General features: G+C 38.1%; 1 protein-coding gene across 2 annotated transcripts; it reads right to left on the minus strand.

Moving 5' to 3' along the window:
* Positions 1-2,484: 2,484 nt before the first annotated feature.
* On the minus strand, positions 2,485-19,224 carry LOC127422273 (ribosome biogenesis protein NOP53-like). 2 transcript variants are annotated; one of them, XM_051665676.1, is made up of 12 exons: positions 19,000-19,224; positions 16,846-16,922; positions 16,413-16,500; positions 10,263-10,471; positions 10,068-10,123; positions 9,858-9,953; positions 9,660-9,758; positions 7,473-7,640; positions 7,216-7,391; positions 3,035-3,101; positions 2,880-2,956; positions 2,485-2,671 (listed from the first exon to the last, which is right to left on the minus strand). In XM_051665676.1, the coding sequence occupies exons 1-12, from the start codon at positions 19,203-19,205 to the stop codon at positions 2,611-2,613; spliced, it is 1,380 nt and encodes a 459-aa protein (XP_051521636.1). In that variant the 5' UTR covers positions 19,206-19,224; the 3' UTR covers positions 2,485-2,610. The 2 variants fall into 2 exon arrangements, with proteins under 2 accessions (XP_051521636.1, XP_051521635.1); XM_051665675.1 differs by having other exon boundaries at positions 16,413-16,503.
* Between the last annotated feature and the right edge of the window lie 4,268 nt (positions 19,225-23,492).

A 23,492-nucleotide genomic window follows, 5' to 3' on the forward strand; every position in this document is an offset into this window, starting at 1 on the left:
AAAAATGTGATGCCTTCAGTGTGTAAATTGAAGCTCGGTGATCACTGGACTTTCCAGCAAGACAATAACACCAAGGATACATCCAAGTTGTCCAAAATCTGGTTCAGTGATAGGTCGTGGAATGTCCTTAAATGGCCCTTTCAGTCCATCATTAAAATCCCATTGTAAACCTTTGTTGGGATTTCAAGGAAGCAGTGGCAGCACAGAAACCAAAGAATGTCAATGAGCTGGAAGCTTTTGATCATGAGAAATGTGTAAAAATTCTAATAGAGATGTGTCCGAAGCCTGAGAACACTTACCTGAAACATTTATTTGCCGTTATTAAGGATAAAGGATGCTCCACAAATTATTGACTTTGGGGGTTGAATATTTTTGACATGACATTTGTGGAGAGAATTAGTTATTTTTTATTTTAAAATTTGGGTAAACTGAACTCTTTGTTCTCAAAATCACTCAAATGTGTATCAAAAACTTACTTTGACTGTTTACTGAGGTTTTAGTTGATGTGTTTTAATTCACATCACCAGAATGTATTGCTGGTCAGGGGGGTTGAATAATTTCGATTGCAGCTGTATGTGGGAAAAGAAACAGCACAGAGACATCGCAACTTCCATATTACAATGCATTATTCCCATGTCATAATTTGTCCTCAAAACCACTAACACAATAAGTCCTTACATTTACAATTAAATATTAGACATTCATCACCTTAATTTAAGACAGTTTGGCAGGCAGGGGATCTGGATTAGGCAATGCCTGAAGTTCAAATCAAAAACCTGAAGCTTTTGAGTAAACGTTTCAAAGCGGAGTGCACATTTCTTTGTAATGATGGTTTTTACAATCTGACAGCATTAAAGTGTGTTGGATGTTAAAATACTCTCTCATATTCCAGCTTAATATACACTATATTGCCAAAAGTATTCGCTCATCTGCCTTTAGACGCATATGAAGTTAAGTGACATCCCATTCTTAATCCATAGGGTTTAATATGACGTCGGCCCACCCTTTGCAGCTATAACAGCTTCAACTCTTCTGGGAAGGCTTTCCACAAGGTTTAGGAGTGTGTTTATGGGAATGGTATTTGACCATTCTTCTAGAAGCGCATTTGTGAGGTCAGACACTGATGTTGGACGAGAAGGCCTGGCTCGCAGTCTTCGCTCCAATTCATCCCAAAGGTGCTCTATCGGGTTGAGGTCAGGACTCTGTGCAGGCCAGTCAAGTTCTTCCACACCAAACTCGCTCATCCATGTCTTTATGGACCTTGCTTTGTGCACTGGTGCACAGTCATGTTGGAACAGGAAGGGGCCATCCCAAAACTGTTCCCACAAAGTTGGGAGCATGGAATTGTCCAAAATCTCTTGGTATGCTGAAGCATTCAGAGTTCCTTTCACTGGAACTAAGGGGCCAAGCCCAGCTCCTGAAAAACAACCCCATGCCATAATCCCCCCTCCACCAAACTTCACAGTTGGCACAATGCAGTCAGACAAGTATTCTCCTGGCAACCGCCAAACCCAGACTCGTCCATCAGATTGCCAGATGGAGAAGCGTGATTCGTCACTCCAGAGAACGCGTCTCCACTGCTCTAGAGTCCAGTGGCGGCGTGCTTTACACCACTGCATCCGACGCTTTGCATTGCACTTGGAGATGTATGGCTTGGATGCAGCTGCTTGGCCATGGAAACCCATTCCATGAAGCTCTCTACGCACTGTTCTTGAGCTAATCTGAAGGCCACATGAACTTTGGAGGTCTATAGCGATTGACTCTGCAGAAAGTTGGCGACCTCTGCGCACTATGCGCCTCAGCATCCGCTGACCCCACTCTGTCATTTTACGTGGCCTACCACTTCGTGGCTGAGTTGCTGTCATTCCCAATCGCTTCCACTTTTGTTATAATAGCACTGACAGTTGACTGTGGAATATTTAGTAGTGAGGAAATTTCACGACTGGACTTGTTGCACAGGTGGCATCCTATCACAGTACCACGCTGGAATTCACTGAGCTCCTGAGAGCAGCCCATTCTTTCACAAATGTTTGTAGAAGCAGTCTGCATGCCTAGGTGCTTCATTTTATACACCTGGGGCCATGGAAGTGATTGGAACACCTGAATTCAATTATTTGGATGGGTGAGCGAATACTTTTGGCAATATAGTGTATGTAACTGGTCCTGCTTGACCCACTCTGGGTGGGATTCGAACCGGCATCTCTGGCATGGGAGGCGGGCACCCTAACAAGGAGGCTAAAGGCTACAGCCTCTAGTGTCAGTCACTAGTGTGCCTCTTAAGGGGAAGACACTGCACAGTACGTACTAGCTGGCAACCATTACACACTTCACCTTTAAGCACAATTAACTGGTGTCAGCAGAAAAACTAGTGAACATATGTGTCAAGGATATTTTAAATTTGTTGTGAGACAACTTAAAAAAAAAAATTAAAAAAAAATAAAAAATAAAAACTGGATTTTCAGAAGCACACAATTAAGGCAAGAGTTATCAAGTGGGCATAACAGCTTTATTTTTATTGTTATTGAAAACAGCACAACATTATTTGTTGACTCATAGTTTGCAGACTGCTCCATTGTAAAGCGAATGTGAAGTGAACGCAGCCCTGTAAGGTCACTTCATCTCTCTGAAGGCTCTCTTTTCTGTGTACTTCAGCTTGTGTTTCCTCTTAAATCTGAAAGGAGGATATAAATCGATTAACACAATGGATTGAAGGACCTTTAGATAAAGCATTACATTGTTTATCACAAACCTTACAATCCTACGCTAACCAGCGTCACTCATCCTTAAAAGTGAGCTGAGGTGTTTAATTTAACATTTTCATTTTTAAAAAGATTCAGAAGAATCTTTAGGTCAAGAAAGGAGTGAAATAATAAACTTACTTGGCTCTCTCTCTGGGCTCAATCAGGTTTCTCTTCTGTAAACTCTTAAACCGATCTTTGAGGATGCTGCCCTCTGGCTGCAATAAAAAGGAAACATCATTAGAAACAACTGGAACGCTTTATCAGCTCAATGCAAAAAATGTAAACATACAAACCTTCAGACCGCGTAGAGAGCTGGCGAGCTCATTGCTCAGCTGCACATCTAGATCAGGAGCCTGGAACCTAATAAAAGAATAACACTTTCAATTACAGAAAAAAACTATATAAATTACAGTCAAAGCACATTGGATTACAGCTTTACAAACCCATTCATTTTTTGTTTGATGCATTGAACAGCATAGGTTAAAGTGCAGACCAAAATACGCCATATATTTGCGGGTAAACTCTGCATCACTCTAGTGTTACAAGGCCACGTACACACTAATACGTTTTTCATTTGAAAACACATCTTTTTCACTACGTTTTAGCCTTACATCCACACTGAGACAGTGCTTTTGTCCAGCAAAATCGAAGCTTTTTGAGAAGTGCATAAATTTAAAAATACTGTCTTTGCATTATAGTGTGGACAGGGAAAACAGATATATGAAAACGGTGACATTTTTGTTGTCATGTGATGCAGTAATGTGATTCATTCAACCCAAAACAATCAAGATGGCGGCCCATGTTGTAGCGGCATTGTTGTACCTGCTACCTACTTTGATAGTGTTGTTAAAGATAAATGTTACTTTGAAAAACCTTCACATTGCATTCCTTCAACGTTACTTTGTACAACCTTCACGTTTTACAGTTTACTCGGAATTGCTGTCCATCGACGGGACAATTGCCTTTCAGACCGTACATGGAACAGTCATTTTTCAATGTTTCAATGTGGACGAGAAACTTTTGGAAAACACTTGAAAAGAGCAATGTGGACGGAGAGCGTTTTTTTGAATGTATCCGTATCAATATAGACATAGCTCAAGAAAACCCTAAACATAATTTTGTTACTTTTTTCCCCCTCTTAGTTTTTGGTTAAATATTTAAATAAACAATTTATTGCTATATTTTATAAATTAGGCTGCTTATTATATTAGTTGTATTTTTTAAACTTACATTTCTTCAGACTTGAAATACAGCACACAACTCGTATGGATTACTTTTATAATGATTTTATGGTCTTTTTTTGGGAGCTTGACCAGTGTCGAATAAAGTACCCAATCATTATAAGAGAAAGTAAAGATAGCTTTATGGAAATTGACTCAAGTTAAAGAAGCTCATGAGAAAAATACTTGACCCCCTTTTACACCTGATGCGTGATCACATGGTCAGGCAAGACACATCACTGTTTACACCTGGTCGCTTAAATGCGTATCCTGTGACCATCTGTGTTCGGATTTTGAGGGGAGGGTTTCTGATTTCATGACAACATACAATTATCAGTGTCAGTGTGCTACTGCATGATAATAAACAGCAAAAAATAATAAAGAGAAAGCACGAATAAAACTGGCACGCTGTTTCTCCTAGATGCAGATGAAATTAAATCCACGCAACATCGAGCAGAATGTTGTTGAACTTTGTTTTAATAGTTACCTCTATTAACCTAAGCTTCAGTTGTGTGTGCTTGTAATCTGTGTCACAGCACGTTGGTAATAGACACACTGAAGAAGATCAGTATAGTTCTTGTGCTTGTGTTTGTATTCATTCAAATATCTGATCAGATGGCTATTTCCTTTCAAGCTGCTTGTAACCGGCAAAGTTTTAGTGCAGCAGTTGATTGACAGGTCAAATGCTTCACTGCAGTCCCAGAAGCATTCAGGACGGATTAGCGTTTACACCTCAAATGCGATGTGGTCACATGCGTTTTTGACTACCTCTGTATCCGTTTTTTGTGATCCGATCATGAAGCGTTTTGCACCCCGTTTGCACCTGTTTTTTATATTTTTTATATTATATATACTTCAGCAGAACACAAATTAAGATTTTTAGAAGAAGATAGAGCTCTGTCAGATCCTTAAACTGGAGGTACATAGGTGCCGGCACTTTGACGGTCCAAAAGTCATCTTTAGGCAGCATAAAAGTAATCCATGCAACTCCAGTCGATCAATGAATGTCTTCTGAAGCGTATCGATAGGTTTACGTAACTTTCGATAATTAAGAAGTTTTTAACTTTAAATTGGCGCTTCCATCCAGGGCACTGACACTGTGTGAAATGGTCGAACTCTCGCGTGACGTCCGTTCTTCTGTTGAAAATAAGTGCCGCTTCCGTATTCTTGCGTGAACTCGCCAACACGCTTACATCACGCGTCAGCTGCTAGCAGGAAGCACTTTTTAAAAGTTAATAACGTTTTAATTATCAATTTATTTTTTACACAAACGTGTAAAAAAAGATCATTCATTGATCGAGTCATGTGGATTACTTTTATGCCGCCTAAATAGGACTCTTGGACCGTCAAAGTGCTGGCACCTGTGTACTTCTATTAAAAGGACCTGACAGAGCTCTATCTTCTAAAAATCTTCATTTGTGTTCTGCTTAAGACAGACAGTCATACACATCTGGGATGACATCAGCGTAAGTGAATAATGAGAGAATTTTCAATTTTGGGTGAAATATTCCTTTAAAATACACACGGTTTCAAAGGTATTGCCACAATACTTAAACATGTGTTCACATGACTTTAATGTGATAAAATTGCTTACTAACCTTGTCGGTGTAAAGTTATCCAATTTATATATATGACTTTGTTGTCATGATGACGTAACACTGATAAACCACGTAGGCCTATATCCTTGTAATTTTCACACGATACCAAAAAGAGAGTTCATCGTTTTTTTCATCATTGTCTTCTGTTTTTGAACAAGCCATAATGTTATCATGTCCTTGATCAGATGCACGGAGAAGAAATGATGGAATATGTGCATTTAAACAAACAGCTGCTTCATGTTTACAGCACTAGAGAAGCAGAATTGCAGCCAACAAACATGCTCGCTCAAGTCCGGTTATGGACAGAGGTCCATTCTGACAAGTGATTTCGATCTCACCATGGAGTTTAGCGTAAAAGTCCACTCTCATTTCTGTTCGGCGAGTGCTGTTGGAGCTTCCACCGGCCCTGAACCTCTGTCACATCCGCGTGTGATTTTAAATTCCCCGTTGTAATACTATCTCATGCTTATGCCAGAGCGGAGATTCAATGGAAGCATTCCCTCTCAAGAATAAAATGGTGAAACCCCCAGAATCTAATGATGTAGACACATAATCTCTTACCAATCACAACTGAGACTTTATGCGTAAACCTCACATTCTGTGGCGTAGCTTCAACTCAAGTATTTAACACAGAAGAACGAAACGGCTCAACACAAAAACAAACAAATAACCATGTACCCCTTAGTATTAAACATAATGAGTGCTAACATGGTTTTCAATGATGTCCTCCACACGCGCTATGTCTCCGTGGCAATGCGCTCAAAAAGCCACGTGATAAGATGGACAGGTTGATGGTCTCAGACGCAGAGGCAACTGGGATTCATCCTCCGCCACCCGGATTGAGGCGAATCACTACGCGACCACGAGGACTTAAAAGCACATTGGGAATTGGGCATTCCAAATTGGGTGAAAAAGGGGAAAATCCCCCCCCCCCCCCCCAAAAAAGAATCAAAAGTACAAGTTTTAAAAAGTACAATCCCATGTGTTGCTCTTATGATTTTTATATAGATTCAGTTATCGAATATTTCAGACTGGTTCCAGAACTGATTTGAGAAATTCAAAAGAACAACATTTTTCGAAATTTGACTCAAATTATTCTGTATTACAGAGCCATGTGCAGTTTACATATGCCGCAGTGTTATCTTTTACAGTGTTTAGTCACAAAAGTAACGAAAAGGTCTGGTGAAAATTAGCGGAGCAAAATTATTAATTTTAATAAAAAAAAACATTTTTAAATAATTTTCAAACTTTAGTAAAGTAAAAGAGCAAGTCAACAGAAATATTTACACTGAGTGAAGTATTTGGATTTTTTTTTTACTATACACCCCTGAGCTTGACAGCCAGGGTCACTATGAACTAAAGAACTGCCGTTTTATGGCAGCTGCATAAAGGTACTTCAAAAAATTTCCTTTTGTGTTCCACAGAAAAAGTAACATCATATAGGTTCTTGTCAGTAAATAATACAGTTTTCTTTTTGGGGTGAACTAAGCCTTTAATATGTTCAACATAGTAAGCTACTTTGTAATCTGGCTATCTTTTAAACAGCCAACAAAAACGTAGTGTAACTAATTTAAATTAAAAGTAGCTTGTAGTTTGGCAGCAATGAGAAAGATAGGGGATGTTTGAGTATTGAAGATGTAAAGTTAAAGCACTAACTTGAGTCTGCCCAGTCGTCGAGGCATGCTTTTCTGTGCCTCCTGTAGCGCCTTACGCTGAGCCTGCCGCCTCTTCGTCATCAGTTCCCGCTCTTTGAGACTGGCGTGGATAGAGCGGAGCTGGAACAACTGCTGCCGCCTGTCAATAAACTGACGCTCTGCCTTCCTTTGCAACTCCTGGGCAGTTAAATAAAGGTTTGAATACGAAGAAATTCTTGCCAAACTCAGTCAACAAGCAAATTCATTCTTTTTTCTTACCTTTATTCTTTCAGCTTTCTCTCTTTTCCTCTGTCTCTCCGTTTTCTTTTCCTGCGTTGCAGTTGGCCCAGTGACCGAGTCTTCAGCAGCCATGTCTGGCTGTTCATGTTCTGGTTCCATCTCCTGTTCCTCAATCAGACCCTCCACTTGCTCTTTAAAGGTGCTCTCCTACATAAACACAATCAAATCTTCATTTAGTACAGCATGTGGACACATTCCAATCTAAATCTAGTGCTCAATTTTAACGTAAAAGTGAAAACGAAGCCAGGTGTTAACTTTTAACTTTTAACTATTGTCACTGGCTAATATATTTATTGCCTGACCTAACCAGGTACAATGCAATAAAGCATCAAGCAATAAATGGTCTCTATTCCACGTTCACGTCAACATGAAACAGCATTCACAACCATTCATGTGTTGGGTAGTAATGGACTACATGTAATCTGGACTAAGTAATCTGATTTCATGTTTACAAATGTTTTATGAAAGGATTTAAATTTTGGTCTGTTTATCACATATTGCATCAGAAGACAAGGATTAAACCATTCAAGTCGAATGGATTCCTTTAAAGGGATAGTTCACCCACAAATGAAAATTCTTTCATCATTTACTCACCCTCACAACATTCCAGGTGTATAACTTACTTTCTTCTGCTGAACAAGTGAAGATTTTTAGATGAATATTTCAGCTCTGTAGGTCCAAACAATGCAAGTGAATGGTGACCAGGCCTTTGTAGCTCCAAAAATCACATAAAAAATTAAACTATATGACTCCAGTGGTTAAATCTATATCTTCAGAAGTGATATGACAGATCTGGGTGAGAAACAGTTCAAAATTTAAGTCCTTTTTTACACTTTTACTTTCACTTTTACATCTGAAAGCCACATGTGGTGCCTGTTTAGTTTCAGTTCACATCTAAAAGTGAAAGGGAAGATTTAGAGTAAAAAAAGGTCTTCAATTTTGATCTGTTTCTCACCCACACCTATCATGTTGCTTCTGAAGATATAGATTTAACCACTGGAGTCTTATGGATTACTTTTATGTTTCCTTTATGTGATTTTTGGAGCTACAAAGGTCTGATCACCATTCACTTGCATTGTATGGACCTACAGAGCTCTATCTTCTTCTAAAAATCTTCATTCGTGTTCTGCTAAAGAAAGAAAGTCATACACATCTGGGATGGCATGAGGGTGAGTAAATAATGAGAGAATTTTCATTTTTGGGTGAACTATCCCTTTAATGCTGTCTTTATGTTCTCTTTGGAGCTTTAAAGCTTTTGACCCCACTGACTTGCATTGTATGGACGAAAACATAATACATCCTTCAAAATGTCTTCGTTTGTGTTCCGCAGAAGAAAGGAAGTTATATTAGTTTGAGACGGCACGAGGGCGAGTAAATTATGAGAGAATTCTCAATTAGATTTATCAAAGCATGCCCAATATGTATTCCAAAGGTAATTAAAATGTAATCAGATCAGATTATCTAAAATGTAATCTAAAAGTTTGTTACCGGTTACAATTTTAATTGTGTGATTTTTAATCAGAACAAAATTACATTTCAGAAATAATCTACCCAAAACTGTTCACAACCCATTTCTTTCCCCCAAAATGTGACATATTGAGTGAAACACAATATTCAACAAAAAAAAATAAGATGGGGTTTTATCAAACAGGATTTAATTGGATCATGAAAAGCGGTAGTTCCATACAAAAAAAAAAAAAAAAAAAAAAGAGCCAGACATAAATGCAAATTTGCTAAAAACAAAAGGCTTATAACCTGACAAAAAAAGCTAGTTAGTATAGCTATTCAAGCTATACACCACTTAGTTTATTATTATGGTAAATGGCATTATTGATTTAAATTAAGGAACTTTGCAACTGTAATGTCAATGTCTCGCTATTTGGCATGCACTTCATGTTGACTTAAAGTTGTTGTCCTAATCAGCCATGACTGAGTCAATCAAGACATTTTTCATGGCAGACACTTTTATCCAAAGCAACTTTGTGAATTCAAGGTACAAATGTTTTTGGTTTGTGCATTCCCTGGGAATCAAACCCATGACCTTGTTGTAAATAGTGCCATGCTCTAACAGTTGACTGTGATTTTGTTGCTTCTTGTAGCATTTCGCTTTCTTTGAGGACAGAATTACTTCACATTTAGGATGAGTTGTTAGGACTGAGTTTGTACCTCGGTGGCGGTGTCCTCCTTCACAGCCAGCTGACGCACCAACTTCTCTTCCGCCTTGAGTTTCTTCACCTCCACCTCATGGGCTTCACGGAGAAGCTCCTAGAAACACACACAGATTTTCCTGTTAAAACAAACTAATACAATGATAATTTCAAGTTCTGATACTGTTGTGTTTGCGCGGAATAAGCTTTATTTTACCTGGTGAGAGAAGAAGTCTGGGTTGTATGATCCTCCAGGAGCAATAACCTCAACCGCAGGAAGAACTGACGGCTTCTCATTCAGTTTGCTTGGTCTCTGAAGATACAAAAAGGCAATCCAGCACATTAGAGCATCCATTTTCCAAAAGATTGTTAATGACTCTCTGAGGGCAACAGTGTTGTCCATCAATACTACACACAATGTTCTCACCTTTACAAGCTTTTTCTTAGTCTGTTCGAGGTAGTAGGGATCGGCCGTCTCTGGTGCTGTTAAACATAAAAACACTGAAGATTACTTCACTCATATACATCACTGACATAAAAGTATTTAAAGGAATTGATTGTGAGCAGATGACAGAATTTTTATTTTTGGATGAACTATCCCTTTAAACTGAGCTTTACTCACAACTTGCACTCCAGAGATCATAAAAGCCTCTTTCTGGATTATTATTGGCCACTGGACGTTCTTTAACAGGCACCCCAGCAGCAGCAGCAGCCCTGCGGAGTTTAAGTAGCTTTTCTCTACGTGGCAACACACCCATGGACGCCAACTTAGCTGATTTCTCTGCCATGCGACGCTGCTTTTTAGCATTGGGCTGTTGGAACGCCAAGACACTGAAAACACACCAGGGAGAATTATGTCTATGGAGCCAATTTAGGGACTACAGTATTTTGAATCTGAAAAAAAAAAAAAAAGGCAGTTGAATCTGAAAAACGGAAACTTAAATGACAAGTATCAAGTTTCATGTTTCCTTTTTATCAGTTAAAAATATTTTTAAAAGGTTCACATGTTTCTTATAGGTACCAAGTCTCAGGTTTTAAATTTAACATTTCATTTTTAGAAAGCAAACATTTTTCAGCACTCATTTTGATGTAGGGTGTGCTACCTGACTCGAGTCTGACAAACCTTACACCAGGTTTTGGGCTGAGTTTGGGTTAGTTTTTCAAAGTATAATTTCGTGTTCAGGTCAAGTCTGGGTACGTAATTAATGAAGAAAAAAAAAAAACACACATACACATATTACTATAAATAAATAAATAAATATATTACAAAAAGGCTACATTTATTTTTAGGCATATTAGGTCATTGTCATTCCTCCCTGTGCAAACACACATCCTTTATATGTAAATTGGATTATAGATTGCGCATCATTCACAAAAACTGCCTGGCGCAACTACATCGCACTATTACCACCAGATGAAAGCAGGTGGTTAAATGAATTTTATTTCAAAGAGATGATTGTGTACATTTTCTATAGATCATACCAGCAGTAATTCATCAAATGATGCATTTTTAAACGCAGCTGGTATTAAACAGCAACATTGCTGTATAAATGACACTATTCATTGCAGATATTAAAATGTACAGTGTCATGAAAGATATATGACAAATGATGAAATATATATATATATATATATTTATTAAGGATGTCCCAATACCATTTTTTTTTTTTTTTTGTATTAGTACCGATGCTTTCTTTTTGGTACTTGCCGATACCTGTTTTTTTTCTTTCTTTTTTTTTTCTTCTGAATTTCATATCAACAGTTTATTTCAATCTTATCATCAAATGGTGTATAAATGAATTGATTAAAACTTTAATCAAATGAAAGTATAACAATTAATTTTCAACATGATATTATATTATTTTTATCAAATTAAGTGATTTTATACAGAACCTCACAGCACAATCCAAAATACAACATTGGAGTTCAAATAAAGTGCTGCATAAGAGCATCACACGTGAGGTATTGCTTAAATATATTAGTAGCAGTAGTATTATTACAGTGAATATTACGTAACTATACAGTAGTGATCTATTACTGTCATACTTTTTTCCCCTTTAAATTGAGCTTTTATTTTGGCAGAGCTTTTATTTTGAAGTGTTTGTGTCATTATGACCAAAGGTGCTCTGATGTTATGACGGCAGCTTCTCACTCCGGAAAAGCCGATCGCTACATGACCCTATGTGATTATTAAACCGCAAAAGGCTACTATTTCATTAAATAAGTAGTTTGTATGTGCTTCACGCTAAAGTGAATTAGCGCTCTGCCTGCTGTCTCGTGCTACAAACAGATCGTGCAAATTTCATAATGGTGTTTTCCGTGTATGAGTCAAGCAGCTCTAAAAGGTGTAACACCGGCTCCATACATTCACAAACACTCAAGCTGCACATGCAAATTATATATTTATCTCATTAAATTGCAGCTTTTGCTGTTAAATAATCTCACTAGGACATGACATGATTTTAATATGTGTGCTGAATGTTTACGTAATGACATTCACACATCAGCTGGTATCGTTTTTGGTCTCGTTACATTTTTACGAGATAGAGTACAAGAACGCTGTATCGGACTGGGACATCTTTTTCTAACAACTCTAATGTTTCATGAACATTATGGATGAAATATAATTATCTTTTAAAGACAAAGTAACGCTTTGACATCATACATTTTCACTTGTGCTCATCCTCTAACAACTTGAGACTCCAGAAGACCTGACAGCATTTCCAGTAAGGGAACATATTGAGCCACGATAATCTCTGGTTTTCATGGTGTGTTCAGGGAATTTTTAGGAAGTGAATGTTTCAGTGCCCTAGAATGATTCTGCGATTGGGACAGCCCTAGAAATGGCTGACTCCCTGGTCAGTGCCTTGACTACTGAACAAGAGAGCTGATTTAGAAACACCCAATGTTCTTCAACCTTGCATAAGCCTGATGTGCTGAGGGCCTGCCATGCCTTGTTAAAACTATGTGTTTACTGTTTCTATTTTGTTGCCTAAAATGCTTACTTGTAATACAGCATATTGCAACAAACTTGCTTGAAGATGAATTAAAAGAGTGAGTAATTTCGGGTTCAAGCTTCAAATTTGATGCTACCATTCGGGTTACAAGCTCTAGTAGTGTTATGTAGCATTTTTCTTTCTAATATTTTAACCGACTCTTCACTCATTATGCTTTTAGACCTGCACTGCTGATAAACTCTGACCACAATCTAGTGACAGATGGATTCATTGTCCACTTAAAATTTCTATTCATCATTTTCCATTTTCAAATACTTTTGAGTTGTTAGTAAAAATGGTGTAAATATTCATTTAATATCAGTAGTTTTGTATTTGTCTCATTTGCTATTATTAAACTAAATAACATTAATGCATTTGGCAGATGCATTTATCCAAAGCCGCTTACATTAGCTGGGATTCCATCAAATGTTTCGCATTTTTAATGCACATTTCTGAAAATTCTACTAAAGAAAACAGCTAAAATAGCTAAACATTGCACGTTTCCATGAACTGTAAATGCGCATTATCTTGAGGGAGCCTGCTTTTTCATCTTGGAGCAGCTGAACGACCTCTTTGCTTAAGGAGAGTAGTATTTGCTGTAATAAAGCAATTGTACATTGTTAATAAATGCTGCCAGGAGACGTCGCAGAATAGGTGCAATAGCACACATAATGAGGGCTCAAATGGCTATTCCCATTCACCGACAGCCTCCATATACCTGGGAGCACCCATGCTCAAAACAGTTCTGGTGGATTGTGAGGACCCACTTTAATGACAATTTGTTGGTGAAGCACTTTCGACTAACCAGATCTACGTTTGAAGAATTATGTGCCATGGTCGGGCCTTTCGTTGAGCCAGTCACGTAAAGCTCTCGCACACCTATACCATCCGACGAACGCATTGCCATTGCGCTTCGCAAATGGTCATGACACATCATCGTTCATGCAAATAAGCCGGTTCCATCACATTAATGCACATTTTAACAAATGCGAAACTCTACAAATCCACCTCCTCCTAGCGCATACAATTGTATGCAAATTTTGAGTTTATTTGCATATCAAGCGTTTCCATTCAGGATTTCTTATGCGCATTTTCAAAATGCACATAAAAATAGTTGGATGGAAATGCAGCTATCGACTCTCCTTGCCTGACCAATAAAAAACATTGATTTTCCAATGCATTGCAATATTTATTTCAACGATCTCAATAACGATTCTCAAATCCAAAGATCGATCTTTTAGTGAGGGGAAATATCTCGAATTGGCAATTTCCGACTAAAAATGTATATATCTGGCAACTGTTTAGATTTCATTCACCATGAATGAATTGTGTGGTAGAGTGGTGAAGTATTCAGCAGCGAGATCCTTTCACTGCATTTTAAGAGTAAAAGTTGTTCTGTGTGTGTCCAAAGATGAGATCCACGTAACCGATTTCTCATTGAATAATGTATCTTTTAATAACTGTTCTGTTCTTTACAGTCAGTTGTTGACTGAAAACAACAAAAAATAAACATTTAATTCTAATCAGGCATAGCACAGTTGAGATAAAGCCATTCGAGTCTCTCTCATTAATATGCACTAATTTGAAGACATTGTTACCAGAAATGCCGGGTTTCCTTAACGAGACAGTACCTGTTTTCAGCACGTGTTCAACAAATCAGTGTACAGTTCAAACTAATTTTTTAACCACTCCACAAATTTAATATTAGCAAACTATAGTTTTGGCAAGTCCTTTAGGACATCTAATTTGTGCATGACACAAGAAATTTTTCCAACAACTGTTTACAGACAGACTGTTTCACTTTAAATTGACTATATCACAATTCCAGTGGGTCAGAAGTTAACTGTGCCTTTAAGCAGCTTAGAAACTTCCAGAAAATGATGTCAAGCCTTCAGACAATTAGCCAATTAGCTTCTGATATGAGGTGTACTGAATTGGAGCTGTACCTGTGGATGTACTTTAAGGCCTACCTTCAAATTCAGTGCCTCTTTGCTTGACATCATGGGAAAATCAAAAGAAATCATCCAAGACCTCAGAAAAAATGTTGTGGACCTCCACAAGTCTGGTTCATTCTTGGGAGCAATTTTCAAATGCCTGAAGGTACCACATTCATCTGTTCAAACAATAGCACGCAAGTATAAATACCATGGGACAATGCAGCCATCATACCGCTCAGGAAGGAGACGCATTCTGCTCCTAGAGATTATGTAGTTTGGTGCTAAAAGTGCAAATCAATACCAGAACAACAGCAAAGGACCGTGTGAAGATGCTAGAGGAAACAGGTAGACAAGTATCTATATCCACAGTAAAACAAGTCCTATATCGACATAACCTGAAAGGCTGCTCAGCAAGGAAGAAGCCACTCCTGCAAAACCACCATAAAAAAGCCAGACTACAGTTTGCAAGTGCACATGGGGACAAAGATCTTACTTCCTGGAGAAATTTCCTCTGGTCTGATGAAACAAAAATTGAACTGTTTGGCCATAATGACCATCGTTATGTTTGGAGGAAAAAGGGTAAGGCTTGCAAGCCGAAGAACACCATCCCAACCGTGAAGCATGGGGGTGGCAACATCATGCTGTGGGGGTGCATTGCTGCAGGAGGGACTGGTGCATTTCACAAAATACATGGCATTATGAGGCAGGAAAATTATGAGGATATTTTGAAGCAACATCTCAAGACATCAGCCAGGAAGTGAAAGCTTGGTCACAAATGGGTCTTGCATACCTCCAAAATTGTGGCAAAATGGCTTAAGGACAACAAAGTCAAGGTATTGGAGTGGCCATCACAAAGCCCTGACCTCAATCCGATTGAAAATTTGTGGGCAGAACTGAAAAAGCATGTGCGAGCAAGGAGGCCTACAAACCTGACTCAGTAACACCAGTTCTGTCTGGAGGAATGGGCCAAAATTCCAGCAACTTATTGTGAGAAGATTGTGGAAGGCTACCGAAAAAGTTTGATCCAAGTTAAACAATTTAAAGGCAATGCTTCCAAATACTAACAAAGTGTATGTAAACTTCTGACCCACTGGGAATGTGATGAAATAAATAAAAGCTGAAATAAATCATTCTCTCAACTATTATTCTGATATTTCACATTCTTAAAATAAAGTAGTGAACAATTAAATGTCAAGAATTGTGAAAAACTGAGTTTAAATATATTTGGCTAAGGTGTATGTAAACTTCTGACTTCAACTGTAAATACTGATTAAATATATTGATTTGTTAATTTTTTTAATTTATAAATGATGAAAAATTAATAAAATATAATTAGTAAATTAATATTTTCATAGTTAGAAGGTCCCCTGTATAATTAACATCAAAAGCTGGGAGAGAATTTATTTCATATGTAAGCAAAAGGGACATTTTAACTAAAATATACCCATGTGAATCGATATCGAATCGAGACCTTGTGAAATGGAATCGAAACATCTGTATCAATACCCAGCCCTACTGACCACTTGTGATCAGACCACCTGGCACGAATGTTAATACCAGGTGTAAACAGGGCATGAGACTCACATGTAACAAATAAACATCTACAATACAAAAACAACCCAAATCCAATACCCTCAGATCCTGGAGGGCCGTTCACACAACAGCCCTCCAAGTTCCTTTACGATATCTTCACATTCCCAAAGAAATACTGGGAGCGCAAGGATGAGATCATCATCGGGCAGGAGCTGTCTCAAAAATAAGGCGGTGTGCATTATAAGATTATGCAGATTACATGTCACATTAAAGCTTATATGTATAGAAGAGTCATACTGCACTTACTCTTTCGGTGCAGGTATGTGCGAGTCAGGCTGAAGAATTAAATCTATCCGCAGTGGCTTTGAATGTTTGCCCTTCTTGACTGTCGTCTCTACTAACAGAAAGGAACAATAAATATGGACTGTACAAGAAAAGACAATAACAAATATGGTATAGGGAAGACTGGGGCTAGTTGTCACACTTTTTTACTCCAGAGAATTTCTCAGTATGGGTTTATTTTCATTACAAGACTTTGTAACAACAACAAAAAACAAAGAGAGTTAATTTAATACATAAACCCCTATGGTGGGGCATGTTGTCACACTGTATGGAATAAGGGGTCACAATGGGGTCATTAAATACTCATGAGACATAGACCTAGCTAATGTACCATATGTGAGAACTAAAACCCCGGTATTCCTTATATGTAAAGAGAGGAATAATATTTCATACGTACGTGGTTTTGTATCTTTCTCCTTTGCACCAGTGTCCACAAAGAAGAGGCTGTCATCTGTTTTTTCAGATATTAACCCCCTTATGGATGAAGAGTTAAAAAAACAAGTACTCATTTTGTGTTTTTTAGAATATGCTAGATGACTGCATCATGAACTGACAGGGGTTAATAGAGCTGTTTAGTTTGTAGTCCAAAAATCCGGAAGAGAATTCGCCATGGGTTCCCTCGGGATTTTACTGTGGGTTTTTATAATGGGGTTTTTGAACTTATGAGTAAAATAAGGTCTGTGGTAAACATTACTTGATGATATGTGGACATTTTGTTCTACAACATAAATAAAACATCATACCTTCAATGTGAATTTTGAAGCCATATTTAATTACATACTTAAAAAAAAAAAACACATGACAGCTTCAAAATTCACATTTGATGTATGAAAGTGTGTAATTTATGTTGTAGAACAAAACGTCCATGTATCGTAATGTTTACCAAAGACCTTATTTAACTCATAAGTTGAAAAAACCCATAGGAAAATCCAGACGGAACCCATGGCGAATTGGACTTCCGGGTTCACCTACAAACTGACGTCACGGCTGAACAGCTCTATGGCCCTGTCCCAATACCCACACTTGCAGTCTTGGCCACTTGAGTGCGCGTGTACGCGACAGGAAGTGTTCAAGACTGTCCCATGTCTAAAACATGGCAAAGCTCAGTGCACTTAACCCACACTAAATCCACACTAGTGCGAATACCACTTTGGAACAGTCTTTCAGGTTAAGTGTATCCCAGAATTCATCACGATCAGGGGCCACACACTGCCTACCTGAGCGATCGGTGTATTTTCGCCATGATGACATCAAGGAAAGCTTTTCAACATAAGTTATTTATTATAATCAGATAGTGAAACATAAGTGAAGCATATATTTATTTTAGTATAAATGAATATATTCAACATTATGTAACGTGTTTGGGATGACTTAATAGCAGCATCATAATTACAAAATATTATGTGTACATTTATCTACCTCTTTGTTATCGTTCTCGCCCTGTAATCACCGTATTTTGTTTGTTCTTGTCTAAGACTGCTGGTGATTTTGGTCATTTATCAGCCAGTGTGGCATACAATATGCGGTCTAGTAAATGTTGTTTTAAAATAAAATACCACAGGTTCTCTCTCATCTTTACGTATTTAAATTATACATTTGAATGCTTTTTATTTGTTGTATGAAACCACATACTGATGAGTTGTGTAAAGCAGTCTCTGGTCATCTTATATAAATGACAAGCCAAATCATATAATTTAAATGGTTTGTATTAGTAGCTATTAATGGATCAAACAGGTTTATGGAATAAAGTAATAAGTTTTTATTTATTTTTTTTATTAAGTTTTATGCAGTGTATTGAGAAACAAATTAGAAAGAAATTGCTTATATTTCATATTTTACAGCAGTTATGGACGACGCAATTTTACAGTTAAACGTGCAAAGTATTAAATCAAAATTAGTAAAAAAATTATTAACTTTTACAGTTATTGTCACACAATAAAAACATTATACACATGTTTACTTATTTTCTACAGCACAATACACTTCCAACAACCAGTAGTGTATTAATAAATAAAAAGATGGGTAACATTTTCAGTTATTTATTATTTTAAATAGGCTATAACAGTCACTGCTACCAAAAACATTCAGTCTTCAGCTGAGTAAAAAGACAAAAACAGCTGCCACAACCAGCACCAACATCTTTAAGTCTACGAGACGAGTGTCATAACGTGCAATCAAAAGTCATCCACACACTCGCAGTCTTCACGTCTACTTGCACACTAGTGGCCAAACACCGGAAATACGTAAGACAAGTGGGTAAGTAGGCAAGACCAAAAACGCAAGTGGGGGTATTGGGACAGGGCCTATGTACTGTTGCTGTAGTGTGACTGTAGTAAAAGCTTAGTGATTAGTAACACTACAACAGTCCAGCTGCCCAGTAACCACGTGATCATCCTCAACTCTTCAAGTCTGCACAAACTCAAGCTTTATTTAGAGAGAACAACCTTGTATTGAGAAATCCAGGTCGTGGCCATTGTTTATGTTTTATTATTATTCATTATAATAAAAAATAAAACATTTGTTTTACTCCATTTCTTATCTGATCACTCACCCAGTAACTCTCTCCTGAAGCCGCACGTCATCCAGAAACTCTTCCACATCATTGATATCACTGTATTTGTTCCAGTTCTTTTTCTTATTTTTGTTCACGCGTTTTCTACGTTTGAGATCCGAACTGATGTCTTCCAGATCCGATTTAAAATGCAAAAAGCCCGGTTGAGCCGCAGCCACGCGTTTATGTTTCCTGGCGGCCGCCATGATGAAATGAGAGAGGCGGAGCGAAGCGATCGAGGAAGAAATGTTTGTAAAATGTAGCTCATGAATATTACTTAGATCATGTGACTGGATGCTTAAATAGAGTTGCAAAAAGTTTCCTACAGGTGGCGCTTGACGGATACATTTTTACACTAGGAAATATATATTTTTAAATCAATCAGTTCCTAGGATTGGTTAAAATACAAAAAGAAATTCGCCCCAGAAATTTCTATAAAATTAGATTTATTTTTTAAACACATTTATTTGGACATTATTTAGACACATCCTACCCAACCAAAAAGACAATATCCCTGCCCATATCAGGCTCTGGCATGCTATGTTTTACAATTTTTTCCCCAACAACTTTTGATTGACATTCATATCACAAACAAGCATATCCATATCAATCATAATCAGGTGTTCCTCCAGCTTCGGGCACTTTAAGCCCTGTAAATTTATAGAAAGTAAAATCCTTTTAAAACATTTTAACACTCCTACTAGGTTTATTATTATTATTATTATTATTATTATTATTATTATTTGTCTGCTTACAATGTCCAACAGTGTATCTACATGCATCACAGGAAATTTATATCATGTTTGTAATTTCTTTTTTCTTTTTTTCTGAAAGTCATGAAAATTCCCACCACAGTGTTATTTCCAGCACGTTATAAATTCTGTTTTGGGTTTAATAGAATTCTGTGGTGGAAATGACGCTGATGGACATGACATTTTTAGCGTTTCTGAAATAAAGTAGCCGACTCCTTTGCGATGTATTTTTGTAAGATTTGTGATTTGTCTGGATTTGATGAATTAATGTTGTACTTGTAAAATAGTTCTCCAGTATGCTTCACTGACACTTTTGTTGACTTGCTAAACAAGTAAAGGTTTGGTGTGGTAGAAATGACACCTGTGGTGCACTCTTAACTTTTTTTAAAGATTGATACAAATCTGTGAGGAGGAGGAGGGTGTGGCCGGGCTGTGAGGGTGCGCGGCCAGCGCTGAGTCAACGAATCAGTGGGAGAGAGAGATAAAGGTAGCTGGAGATTACAGTTCGAGAGAGAGACACACACGGCTGCTGTGTGTGCATGTGTGTCTGTGTTTTATGTTGTTTTAAATTGAGTTTATGTTGACTGTTCTGCCAGTTCCAGCCTCCTCCTTGCCCATCCTTTACCTGTTACATTGGTACTGAAACCCAGGAAGGAGGAGGGATGCAATGTTGTGGAGTCCTCGCCGCTGCCATCCGCCAGGGGAGCAGCCACGGCCGTCTGCCTGGGGACGGAGGGGTCGCTGCCAGCCGCCGAGAGTTGGAGGAACCGCTGTTATCTGCCGAGAAAGGGAAGGAGCCGTTCCGTCCGCCAGGGGTTGGAGGACTCGCTGCCGTCCACCAGGGAAGGAGTGAGCTGTCATCTCCCAGAGATGTGTGGGGGATTAGGCCAGTCCGGATGGTGCCCCGGCCTGAATCAGATGGGGGAGGAGTGTGACGAGGAGGAGGGCATGGCTGGGCCGTGAGGGTGCACGGCCGGCGCTGAGTCAACTAATCAGTGGGAGAGAGAGATAAAGGGGAGCTGGAGACGCCAGTTAGAGAGAGAGACACACATGTGGCCGCTGTGTGTGCATGTGTGTCTGTGTTTTATGTTGTTTTAAATTGAGTTTATGTTGACTGTTCTGCTGGTTCCTGCCTCCTCCTCACCCATCCTTTGTCCATTACAAAATCATTTTCACACAATAAATATTGGTTTATGGTTGGTTCACTTTTTGTTTAGTGTAACAGCGTTCAATGGAAAGGAGGAGGTGGGAACCGGACGAAGCATCAAATTAATGTTTTTAATAAACTTAAACACAAAGACACATAAACGCATACAGGGCAGCTGCCTGTAGCTCTCTCTCTACCGAACTGCCACATCTTGTTGCATTTATCCCTCTCCTCAGCTGATTAGCCCGAGTGGGGGCCGGGCGTGCATAGTCACGGACGGCCCCACCCTCCTCGTCACATTTAGCCTATCAGTTTCAAACATGAAATAATTTGAATTTTTAAAGGGATTTTCATGGTTTAATATTCAATGTCTTGGTCTGGGACAAGGCTAAACACAGTAAAATATATACATAAAAGGCATTTAAAAATTTCCAAAAAATATACGATGATGGCCTGGTTATAATTCTTAATGTGTGTTTACAGTAGCCTGATGTCTAAGTCTGTTTTATTATGAAAAAGTTAAAATATGTTCATTTGAACAAAAATACATCCCTTGGATATGACATTGAAAAAACACCAAATCATGTAACAGACATCTGTACAAATAAATACTATACTTTATATATATATATATATATATATATATATATATATATATATATACTACAACCCCAATCCTAAAAAAGTTAGGACAGTATGAAAAATGCAGTGGCGATTTCTCAGGGTGAGCAAAGCCTTCTCTGCTGGCCTAACATGCCAAATAAATACATATTTTTCATCCTTTCATTCTCAGTCACCTTTTTGCCTATGCATTTTTAACTGCTTTCCGCTCTTAATTAATCTACAAATTAAAATACAAATTTGTATCCAGTCAGAATTTATTCCTTGATGCTTACAAGCAAAGTGTGACAACTGTTTCACAAATGGCATGCCTGAAGCCAGAAGCAGCGCGTGAGTCTGAGCTCCTCCCACCTCAGGCCTTCAGAATTTCCACAGAATCCCTCAACAGTGCAAATGAATGAGCAACTAAAGTCAGATTGTCAGATTCATTAGCCAATCAGATTGATTTATTTGTTCTTGGTGGGTGTGATCTTTAGGATATGTCCCAGTCGAGGCCTTCTAGCTTGCCTTGAGTGACGCAATCACGCTTTAAGTGATGTAATTTGAAAGCAAAGAGCGCGAGATCTTGCTGACCAGTCAACTGTCATTACTGCCGCTATTGCCGTTAAGAAAGATATCTGAGATGTTCTGTATGACTGTGTGATTGCTTAATTTATTAAACAGGAAAGGAGGACTGATTTTCACTTCAAGTAAATTGGTAAGTGCTTTTTGCATTGTTATAGCAACACCAGGAGTTTTCTAAGTGTAAATTAGGCTGCTTGAAAAGTAGTGCTGCATTCCATTCAACTCGGAAAGTCAGATTTTACAACTTCCTACTAGGAAAAGTGCAATGGAATGCATCTTGAAGTCAGAATTACAACTTGTAGGCTCGTGCAGAAATTCTCAACTCTGATGGCATGATGTCACATAAACATGTCAACACTCGGGGAGATATAAAAAGTAAATGATAAACATTCACTTTATTAAGCAATATCGATAAATGAGTTCGTGTCCACATTACATGTTATTAAAGCTTGTTTAACAAATGCCTGCTGCAGAAACAGGTGTATAAAACATCATAATCTCTTTTGATAATGGTACACCTGAAGAACAAATGCTTGCGCTGCAGCAATGTTTATAGGTTTATATGTTGCTAGGAGACATCTCTAATGAGAGTCAATCCCCTGCCAAGCTAACGGGAGCATTGCAGTTCCGAATATCGGGGTATGGAATGCATTTATGGTCGGAGATTTCACTGCGGTCAAGCCATCCGTGATTTAAATCGGAGTGCGCGCATATTGCAGTAATTACGGTACTTTGCGGAAAGATCGGAAAGACGTGCTTCCCTGTTGAGTGCAGAATATAGCGAGTCTTACTATATTGATGAAAAAGCGTTTATTAAGTGTTTGTGACGTTTGATTTAGCCTGTGTGAAAGGTGACTTGTTTAGAAGACTTTTGGATAGGGCAGGTAAATAATTTATAACCAAAGTTTACTGAATTAACATAACATTACATTTACATATTACATTTAATAAATTTACTTTTCTGCCAAAGATCTTTCATTGTCATTCATATGTACCTTGTAATAAACTTTGAATTGTAAATCCTGTAGGTCAATTAAAACTGCACAGTTTTTTGAGAAAATGAAAAGCAAAATCACCCCACAATTCAAAGTGCATCCTAGCACTTACATCATGTCCCATATTTAAAAACTCATAAAAAGCTTTCCTTTACAGGTTTGCTCACTATTTCAATGGATTATAGATTAGAGTGACCCTGACTGTTACTGTATCAATTTTCAAGTCATTTTACTGTACAGTTTTTGAGAAAATTAAAGGCAAATTCAGAGTATGCATTTTTGGTGGTCTGGATAGTCTTTTAGGAGCATTTATTTCTGATGGGCTTGACTTGTTCCAGATTGGCCCCTCGATTTTGGATTGTCTTCTCCTGATATTCTTGACTGGTGCTTTCTGAAAATACAGAAGATACAGTT

The sequence above is a fragment of the Myxocyprinus asiaticus genome, chromosome 31 (genome assembly GCF_019703515.2).
Source record: "Myxocyprinus asiaticus isolate MX2 ecotype Aquarium Trade chromosome 31, UBuf_Myxa_2, whole genome shotgun sequence".
NCBI lineage: Eukaryota > Metazoa > Chordata > Actinopteri > Cypriniformes > Catostomidae > Myxocyprinus > Myxocyprinus asiaticus.

Excerpts from the sequence above, each read along its gene's own strand:
- LOC127422273 (XM_051665675.1), bottom strand. The coding sequence starts at position 19,205 with ATGGCGGCCGCCAGGAAACATAAACGCGTGGCTGCGGCTCAACCGGGC. Across the intron at positions 10,124-10,262 it reads TGATCTCTGGAGTGCAAGTT|CACCAGAGACGGCCGATCCC; the intron begins GTGAGTAAAGCT and ends TATGTTTAACAG. Across the intron at positions 3,102-7,215 it reads CGACGACTGGGCAGACTCAA|GTTCCAGGCTCCTGATCTAG; the intron begins GTTAGTGCTTTA and ends TTCTTTTATTAG.